The sequence below is a fragment of the Gavialis gangeticus genome, unplaced genomic scaffold (genome assembly GCF_001723915.1).
Source record: "Gavialis gangeticus isolate Ggan-Ray unplaced genomic scaffold, GavGan_comp1, whole genome shotgun sequence".
Taxonomy (NCBI): domain Eukaryota; kingdom Metazoa; phylum Chordata; order Crocodylia; family Gavialidae; genus Gavialis; species Gavialis gangeticus.
The window spans coordinates 2,307,280-2,317,527 of record NW_017728965.1 but is presented as its reverse complement, the minus strand read 5'-3'; the positions used below and the strand labels follow the sequence as shown (position 1 = coordinate 2,317,527).

Below are 10,248 nucleotides of genomic sequence, written 5' to 3'. Positions count from 1 at the left end.
TCAACCCTAGAATTAGGAAAGGGAGTCTATTGTGCAAGTCATTCAGTAAAAGAGCATCAGCATGCGTGGTGGGTGTGCACACACTATTTTGTTACCTGCAGCTCTGAGCAGTTGGCCTCTGCCATTGGTCTCATAGGGCCCGGTTGACCAGCCTGCTCCTGTGGAACTAGCAGCTTATCCATCTTTTGGTTCCTGTGGTTGTCCCGAGTTCCTCGACTCCTTGCGCTGTTCATCAGCTGCGATAGGAGCTTGGACTGAAGAGAAGAGACAACACCAGTCATTTCTAGTCAGAAGTATTAAGTTGAGAGCTCTAGGCTTCTTTACCGTCCAAGTCTCCAAAAGACTCCCCCAAAAATGGTGCAAGCACCTTTGCTGGATACCTTTAAGTGGTGCTTGGATGCGTAAGCTTATCTTGCTGGGGTGATCTGACCCCAGCTGACTTCTTGCTCCTAGGGTGGGGGGCGGGCTGGACCCAATGCTCTCATGAGGTCCCTCCCAGCCCTAATGTCTATGAAATCTTCCACTGGATAAGGAACAACAGGGGCTATTAAAGCATTAGTGCTGAAGAGGCAGATTTCAAGGTCTCCTGAAAAAACAAGCAAACTCCAGAGCCTTGCTCTGGTCTACACACATTTGGAGGATGGCTGAAGTTTGGATCAGACAGCCAGTTACAAATCCAGAATCAAATCCACAACCAGGTTTCTAAACCTGCTAAGTTTCTCTAGGTGCCAAGGCTCCAGCCCTGTCGAAAGATCAAACCAGACCATCCATCTCTTGTAGCATATGCGCCTGGTATCACTTCCCATGCAGACATGAGCTAGCTTAGACCCAAAGGCCTTGGCCGCAACATTACCTGAAAATGAGCAACTGTGCAAGTCCACACATTTCTGTACAGTCCCCTGAGCCTAATAACTCTAGTCCTCTCACTGACAGGTAGGTGCCAAGACTAGAGCTCCTCTCCCATACACTCCCAAAATGCTCTTGGAAACCCTGAAGTAGCTTCCTTCATCTCAGTCAAGGTAACCAGGCAGAGCAATCCCTGCACGTTTACAACCAAGGTGCAATTATACCCCGCCTCGCCCCAGAAAGCACAGTAGCACAACCCTCACCGTTAAGTCAGAAGACTTCTCCTTGTCACCTGGAAGAGAAGGAAAGGCCCATTAGCAGATTTCACCCCAACAAGGCTGGCCCCATTCTGCCAAGCCTCCAGTCTTCCCCTTGCTTCTCTTTTCTGGGCAGAAGAGACAAGGGCAACAGACTGCAGTAAAGGATGGACTCAGTCATTTCCACCCTCCCCAAAGTCCCACCTGGGAGGATCCTGTCTAGAGCAGTTGCCCAAAACACCAGCAACAGTGGGCCAAGTCGTCTTCTTCACGACATCAGGGCCATCCCTGACTTTTGTCAGGGTGCAAGAGGAGCACATGACCCACTGACACCAACCCTCGTCAGTGCACACAGGTTCCCAGGATATAGCAGTGGCTTTTAGGAAGTGGAAAGTACTGGTGTCAAGTGTCCAAGGGCTCAACGAAATCAAATGGAGCTGCACTCATTTAAACCAGTGGAGGCTTCAGCCAACTATTTACAACAGGGTATTAGGTGTGGGGATTTACAAGCGCCACTCCTTCTGTCCCCCTAGCACCCAGAGCAGTGTGAAAGAGCAAAAGTTCAGCCCAGCTATTGCACCGTTAAGGCTAAAACATTGGTTAAAGCAGATTTGGGGCTCTCCGTGATCTCCAAGCACCATCTGATTGACTTGAAAACTGGCAGACTGACCACAGAAACTAGTGGTGAAAGCTTTGCATTACCCAGCCAACAAATCCTAACTTCCTTCCCACCAGAGACTTTGCAGTCCATTTCCCACCACCAGAATTTCGCTTCCAGCCTTTCTTATTTCATATGCACCCCACTCTGCCCTTTGCTCACACCTATACCTGTGCCCACCTCTTACCTGAAGAGTAGCAACACCAGACCACCAGCGCGACCAGGGCTATGACGACTAGAATTACCGGCACAGCGATACCAACAGCCAAGCCCGCAGAATTGCCTGCAAAAGAACGAAACAAACTGGGAATGCTCCAAGAGCTCTGGATGGAAGCAAGCATCAAGAGGAGAGCTCCTCCCTCCTCCGATAATGCCCCCCACCATGCAAGAATCGCAATTCTCCTCTCATCCAACAATCTGGCCTCTCTCACTTCTCTTACCGCTGCGGATTAGGATTCAGGGCTGAACTTCTCCCTTTACTTTTCAAGTCAGCCAGGAGTTAACTAGTAAGCTACCATGCTTGCTCCTGAAGGCTTCTGCTCCTAACCCCCTTTTCCCAATTGCCCTCTGCTCTTACCTGGTGCAGGAGGGGGCATGATGGAGTGGCCGCACTGTATATCATTATATGGCGTGCAAGATTTCACCACCTCTCCTCCTTTGGGACAACTAGGGAACAGACAGAAATGAATTAGTACTTGGCAGGTGGACCAGCCAGCATGGGATAACCATACTGCCACAGTAGAGCTGAAGGCACTAGAACGTGTGTCAGGACTGGAAAGGTCCTGCTCCAGCCCCGAGCCCCTCTTCCCTCTATGCGGCATGACAAGTAGCTCTCACCTGGTTTGGCACTTGTGGCACATTTCACAGGGCTGATCTGGGGTGCAGTACGTGCCATTCTTGCAGGCACACTCCCTGTTGCTGGTCCTGGTGCATGGTCTCACCTCCACCTGGTCTGCCACACAGGAGAACATGCCTGGTTAGACCCCTTCACCCCCACCAAGGTGGAACAAGCCTGGCTGGGAAGAGTTGTGGGGGGCCTTTCCTGCACTACTGGGTCTCACCTCAGCTTGGACTGAGACGCTTGATCCCTTAAGGCTAAACAAAAAAACAAACACACCAAACTGCAACGCACTCACAGGAAGACACTAACTCACTCGCTTCAGAGTCACCCATCCCCTGCATGCAGGCATTCCCACAGTCCTGTACCCCAGCAGTGACAGCACTTCTGTTAGCGTGATCTTTAAGTTACAAGCAGACAATGCCTCTGCCCAGCTGCTGCCAGCCAGCAAGCAAGTTCCTTAAGCTACAGTCTACGCTCCACTGCAGAAGACGGTCTCAAGTTCAAGCCCTGGTTCAATGTCCCAGTGCAGTGAGCCATGCTGCTGTAGGAGCAAGATGAAAAACCATTAGTGCCTGCACACACCAGAGCAAGGGGCTAAGGCCTACACAGCTTTCCAGAAAACGAATACCCACCCTGCTGTGATGGTAAGCAGGTGTTGCAGACAAGGCACATTCATCTGCCCATCATCCAGAAAGTTAGTCTGTCCAGTGGGAGAGAGACTCCTCTATTAACTATACTGAGGCAGCACCTTGTAGCCCCAAACAGGAACTAGGACCCAACCCCAACTGGTACCAAGCTGACATGCAGTCCCTTCCCCAAAGGGGCTTACAATCCCTCCATGGTTCATCCTACACTACTACAGTGAATGAAGTGTGGTAGAAGACTGACCCCTGCCGGACAAAAACCCTTAGTTTCAGTTTCCTTCTTACCTCCCCTGCAGACACGGCAAGAGAAGCAGGTCTTGAACTCACTGGAGTAGGCCATGTATTCAAAGCCTTCTTTGCACGGAAGGCACGTCGAAGGCTTGTCAGAGTTAACACAGTGCTCCTTAACGTAGTGACCTGCAGGCAAGAGGGAAGAGAAATGGCACATTAGATGGAGAGACACAGCAAACAGCATCTGCCCAGAGGGAAAGGGTGGTGTTTGCATGCTAGAAGTGGCATCTGCTTTCACTCAATTCAGAGGTGACAAACCACCAATAAAAGGAAAACCTGAGACTTTGCAACTCCCCATGTACAACCAGACAATGAGCCCAAGATGGGGGTTTCAAAACAGCATCCCGCTGTAATAACACGTGCTTACCCCAGCTCTCATCCATGTGTGGTTTCCTGCCAGACAAAGGAGGGGCGAGAGCGGGATTGGAAAGGGAAGTCTCCCAAATGGTACAGTAAGAGAAGAGGAGGGAGAGACAGGAATGAAAGGGTATGGTCGTTCCACGGAGAGCGGTGGAACAGACAGGCAAGAGGAAAGGATAGAGTTGTGCCCCAAGATCAAGGGAGAGCGGAGCAGAGAACTGGTCTGGGGAACACAATACCTTGAGGGCACCGTTTGCAGCGATGACTGCCATCAACCCAGTAGAACTCCAGGTCTGGAGTAGCTGGTCTCGAGGTAGCAGCATCCACCCTGGATCCTTCTGCATCCCGTGTCCGCAACACGCTTGCTGACATGGCTTTATGCTGGAAACAGAGAGCAACTGTTTAAGCCTAAAAACTGCCAAGAATACTTGAGCCAAGACAGCAGCATCAGGGTGGAGGTAGAAAGGCTGGTAACTTCTGTATTGAGACTGCAGCAGACAGCTGTGAACTCTCTGCACCTACAGAGAAATAGAGCCACGGCAGTGACCACCAGCTTGCTATGCAACCTGCACAACTTAAACCTTTAATGTCTTTGGGTCCAAGTCCTGGACCAGGAACACCCTATTAGCACGCAGCCTGGCAGAGTAAATAGGTTCTTATCTCCAGGACCTCATCCCTTAAGAGACCAAAAGTAGAAGACAATAGTCATGGCACCTAAGGTTGAAGCAGGCTGGCATTTCAGAGGGAGCTGGCAGGTCAAGGAGGATGAAGGCAAAAATATCAGTTTTGAGCTTTGGCTAGGAAGAGGTCATCTGGGGACTGCATAGCTCCCTCTCTAATCCAGGCCCCTTCCCGTGTGCTGGAGCTCTGCTCAGACGGGGACTATGGACAGCGCGTCTCAATCTGGGAGGGAAACTATAATTGGGGAAGTAAGCGGAGTCAAGGGAGATCAGCGCCTATTTTTTGCTTAGGGGATAACAGGCATGTCTACAGAGCTGAGAGTTTCTAAGAGGGAAAAGACCTCTCTCAGTGCTCTGGGACCCCTGAATGCAGGGAAATAGAAAAGGAATCAAAATCTCTGTCCGTTCTCTCCCCCAATTTTTGTCCTGTAGCACACAGCAGTTTTGTAGCATTCAGGAAGGAAGAGTCAGACAAGATCCTAGGACTGCCAGCTAGATCACCAGGAAATTGCCAGGTTGCTTGGCAGGATTCACTCTTCAGATCTTGTGGTTTTCCAGAGGACACGCATTCAATCTTGAGCACTTGCTAACTTTGAGTTGCTCCTGTTCTCTGCTCCAAATTCCTCCTCTCTGCTCCAGTGGGGTGTGGTAGATGCACTGGAGGGTAAGGGTAGGATTCAGAGTGGCACAGAAAAATCGGAGGATTTGGCCAAAGGAAAGTGTCATGGGGTTCAACAAGGACACGTGCAAAGTCCTGCAACTAGGATGGAAAAAATCCCATTAATCAGGACAAACTACAAACTGACTAGCTAGGCATCAGCTCTGCAGAAAGAGGACCTACGGGTGACAGTGGACAATAAGGTGAATTGGAGTCAGCAGTGCGCCCTTGTTACCAAGAAGGCTAACAACGTTGCCAGCAATCAAAGGCAGTAATTATTCCACTCTATTCCGCATTAGCAAGGCCACATCTGGAGTCCCGGGTCCAGTTTTGGGCTCCTCACTATAGAAAGGATGTGGACAAGTTGGAGAGAGTCCAGTGGAGAACAACAGAAGTGGTGAGGGGGCTGGGACACAACTGGTGAGGGGAGGCTGAGGGAGCTGATCTACTGAGTCTGCAGAAGAGAAGACTATGGGGGGATTTAATACCAGCTTTCAACTCCCTGCAGGGGGGTTTAAAAGAGGCTGGAGCTGGGCTGTTCTCAGTGGTGGCAGACGACAGAACAAGGAGCAATGGGCTCAAGAGGCAGCAAGGGAAGTTTAGGTTGGATATTAGGAAGAACCTGAACGGGTCACCCTGAGAGGTGGTGGACGCTCCATCCTTGGAGGTTTTTAAAACTCAGCTAGACAAAGCTTTGGCTGGGATGATCTAGCTGGGACTGGTCCTGCTTTGAGCAGGGGGTTGGACTAGAAGATGATCTCCTAAGGTCTTTTCCAACCCTCATTTTCTATGATTGTGACCCTGAAATGCACTGTTTATTACCTCCAGTTTCACAGGCATCAACTGGCTATTAGCTCAGCTCACGCTATCTGCTCACCTGACAAGTGGACTTCAGCCACTCTGACGTCGCGGAAATCAAACATCATTCGAGCCACCCTTGCCAGAGCTCTGATTAGTCACTGTTTGCACTGCAGAACCCTTTCCATTTCTGGAGTGAGGACACCCATTCCTGCCCCTCTCTTAAATGTAGTTATTTCATTAGCAAGACCTTTCCACTCAGCGACTTTCACCAGACCAGGAAGTGCCCCTGCAGGCACAGCAGTGGGGGCAGAAACACAGGTGCAGAGAAATCCACTTTCCTCAACTTCCAGACTCTTGGGGTTATCCAATTTACAGAGTGAGATGTATACTTGCTCTGGAAAAAAGTGGGAAGCCCAAGCACAGAGATCTCTACATTTCTGAGACTGCTGCCTCTTCTTCCAACAAGCGGACGGTGAAAGCACTATGGTGCTACTCTCCTCTTGGCAAGGGTTTTGTTTCAGGTTTGTTTTTCTTAAATATCCCTCCATTGAAATCCTCTATGCCAGCAGTTCTCATCCTTTCTTCTACTAGGACCCATTTGTAAAGGTTGATGGCCAGTCCATACCCAGTGCCCCCCATTCCCAACCTGCTGCTCCCCACCCCCAGGCCCCAGCCACAGTGTGTGGGGCACTGGGGACCCCAAGCCACCCCTGGCAGGCTGGAGCTCTGCCAGCCTGCCAGGAAAAAAGCCAGCTTCCCCCGTTTTACTCCTTTAAAAGGAGAACCCATTTTTTAAATTTGTTCATGACCCTTTTATACATTCTTGCAACTTACTTTTGGGTCACAACCCACAAGTTGAGAAACGGTGCTCTAGTCTCCGAGGGGCAGGCTGGGGGTCTGATCGCTCCTTCTAAACAGGAGCACTTGTGTATTTCACACCTGGATGAACTGGGAAAGCATTAAATTCCCACCCCCACAAAGGCCCTTACGAACTAAGGACAGAGAAAGGGCAGGAGACGGGTTTGTGATGGAGAAAGGAAGGGTAGCGCATCTGTGAATCAGAACGGCAGAGACAGAGGACTACTGCAACCGTAGGGGACAAGGTGATTCTCCGACAGGAGACCAGAGAAAGGTGCATGGTGCGGGGTGGGTCATGCAGAGAAAAAACCAAGTCTCCATGGATTCCTGTGCTGGAAGAAGAACTGAAATGCCATCCCCGAGGTGCAACAGGCCGTGAACCTAGAAGGAATGATGCCTGAGTGCATCACGAGCCAAAAAAAAAAGCTGCAGGAAAGGAGGAGATTGGAAGCACTTAGGAGGAAGCCAACACCGCTCGAACAACGCAACAGATCAGGCTATGCCGAGACCCTGCCCCTAATGCACACCCACTTTCCAGCTCCCGGACAGCATGACTACAGGAAGGCTAGCAAACCGGTTTCAACAGGTCTGCCCCCAACTAAAAAGCTTCCTAAGGATGACTCAGATCCGCAAATAAATACTTTTCAGGCCCGGCCTGGCTCCCTACCATCCGAACATGCCATCTTTCCTTCCCTCCCTACAAAGTCGTTTCCAAGAACAGCAGCAGCAGCGGCACAGGTTTCGAGACTTTCGTCCGTCCACCCTCAAGCAGATGCTCCATTTGCAGGATGAACAAAATAGGTAGTAAGGGGGGGGGAAAAAAAAAGTTTACTGGCAACATGTCATGACATCCACACCCTGTTAGTCCAGATTGGAGTTCATAATTAATTCTCCTCCCCTTAAGTTGAGCCCCACTTCAAATGATAGCTCAAAAGACTGGTGTTAAATTGCTCTTTGTCAGAGGCACTGATTACTGCTGAGGTGGGGGAAATCCAGACAAACCACATTTTTGCTCACAAAGTAGCCCTCACACATGCACAACCCAGCAGAGCCATTTCAACGTCACCTGAAAATTTTAGCAGCAGTTCCAAGAACTTCTCTCACCACTAACATGAAGCGCATAATTGTTTTTCACTGCTGAGCTATTTCGGGCAGGAAGAAAGACACCGCCTGGGAGCCCGAATGGGGACAGCAGGAGTGCAGTTAGGCCCAAACATCTTGAAGGACTCTCCCAGATCAGGATATCCCTTTGCAAGAAAAGCACCACCGCACACCACAGGACAGCACTCCCAGCCCCTGGGGAGTAGTGTACGGGAGCCACTGCACCGTGTAGCCCGTCTACATCCAAGTCATGCCATCCACAGGCAATAAGCCTCGTTTCCACAGCTCGGTCAGACCTTTATCTGCCTCCCAATTATGATCCTGACCACCTTTGCTGTTTGGCAGTTAGCCCACTTCCTTCCCCACAACCCCAAGGCAAGCAGCTTAGACCAGGCACAAACCAAAAAGACCAAAAATAGCTCCTGGCCAGAGCTTGCGTAACACAAGATAAGCCTTATCGGCACACATCACTTTCCAAGGTCAGCGCAGTTACATCACCCGTCACGAGGTGAGAAGGGCCTTTCCAAAGGCAAGACGCAAACCTACTGAAGTCTGGAAAACAATAGAAGCTACCCAGCCAGGAGCTAAGGAGCACACCTGACACCCTGCACAGGTTGGATTCTCCCATCACCTTCCATTGTACAGCCCAAAAGACAGAAGCAGAGGGATTTGCTCAAAGTCAAAGGCCTCTGCAGCAGAGACATCCTTTGCCTCTGCGATCCACCACAACCTGGTCCTTGGTGTTTGCAGGAACACCAAGGACTTGGCATACCCTTGCCTCCACCCAGCTCAGTGTTAAGGCTCAAAAATGGAGTACACAGATTACACTTCCTCAATAGGAAGTGTACAAGCGTCCTTGATGCCAATGAAAATCCTTCATTAGTCCTGAATGGAAGTGGCTCACATCCTGTGGATTACAGAGCAGCTCCCGTGAGCACCACATCCACATTGACATTATGTCTAAGCCCGTCTGCGACCTCCAAGCTAGATGGTTACTTGCCTAGAGGAATCCTCCACTGAGTCTGCGAAGCTAAAAAGCACGAGGCAGGCCTGTGCTGTGCGGCACAAGGAAGACTGCCGAGACAGAAATCAACGGCAAGTCAGTCACCACGAGGAAAGAGTCATTCATTATTTGGGCTAAAAATGTAAGAACTTCAGAAAACAGGCCAATTAACATGTATGACCAGGGATCCTGGTTCTCTCCGGTTAAAAGAGAAAAAAAAGTCCCCAATTTTCAGATTTAAAAAAAAGCAACTCCAAATCCAGTTTTCTGTGATGAAAATGAAATGCCACTAATATATAGATACAGTATCCACATTCTTACTGTAATTAAAATGAAACACCACTAATATAGATATATCTGTATAAGTTAGTGGCGTTTCATTTAAAAAAAAAAAAAAAAAAAAAAAAATCACAGGAAAGGGTGGATTTTCGGTTGCTTTTTTAAAATGTGAAAATAGTAAAAGGGGTGGTGGGGGAGAAGAGACGATCCTCCCCATCAGATGGAGCCAGTGTCCCCACTTATGATATGCAGCAGTGAGCATGCAAGTTGCACTCTGTCCTGCCTGGAGCGCAGATGAAGTTTAAAGCAAGGAGGGGCTGGATGGATGGGAAAGCATGGGGAAAGTTTCCAAGTCCCTCAGCATCAGGCTGGTCTCAACCATTTCAGCTCACCACACAGTCTGCTCTTTAACACAGTATGGTTTGGTTACAAGGCTCCGTTCTCTGCGAGTTGGTGTACACCCTTGAACCACAGCGGAGCACTTCCCCGATGCCTGCTACGCTGCCATTCAAAGCGAAGCATGACAGACTGCAAACCTGCAGAGTGCAGTTTGGCTTACAACAAACACATCTACGGCCCTGTAGGAACAGGTGCTGAAGTAAGAGACAGTTGCTTCCTCCTAGCTACTACAACATGGTACCAAGTTACGCACAAGTCCGACGCAGCATGGTTTATCGCATTATCCGCGTGCATAGCACAAGATGGACCTCGGCAGCATGTACTTGCCGTATATCCCAGGGAATCTATCGAGTGGTGCATGTTTCTAGCACAGCTCTTTCACTCATTTCAAGATCACCCTCCCACACACCCCCCTACATGCACACCAAAACTGCACATTGCTATGGCAGGGAATTATTAGCGCCCTTACTGCCCCCAACACGCTACACAGCACTCCTGGGTTTGTCATCACAAGAAGCTTGGTGCCTGGCGTGCGGAGAGTTGGATCACCATTTTTTTTTTTTTTTTTTAAA

The 10,248-nt window shown here is 49.8% G+C and overlaps 1 protein-coding gene and 1 long non-coding RNA gene across 2 annotated transcripts in view; both read right to left on the bottom strand.

Moving 5' to 3' along the window:
- LOC109288405 (tumor necrosis factor receptor superfamily member 10A-like) overlaps positions 1 to 4,299 on the bottom strand; it is a gene marked incomplete at its 5' end in the record, with an annotated part of 7,545 nt that extends 3,246 nt beyond the window's left edge. Inside the window, 6 exon segments of the mRNA XM_019503909.1 lie at positions 96 to 254; positions 1,926 to 2,044; positions 2,339 to 2,427; positions 2,599 to 2,713; positions 3,532 to 3,663; positions 4,137 to 4,299. Coding sequence (XP_019359454.1) covers positions 96 to 254; positions 1,926 to 2,044; positions 2,339 to 2,427; positions 2,599 to 2,713; positions 3,532 to 3,663; positions 4,137 to 4,299 — 777 coding nt within the window.
- Positions 4,300 to 4,734: 435 nt separating this feature from the next.
- The window catches only part of LOC109288634, a 23,367-nt gene continuing 17,853 nt past the window's right edge, over positions 4,735 to 10,248 (bottom strand). The window contains exon 3 of the long non-coding RNA XR_002095199.1: positions 4,735 to 4,745. This is a non-coding gene — a long non-coding RNA (uncharacterized LOC109288634). The remainder of the gene's footprint in view (positions 4,746 to 10,248) is intronic.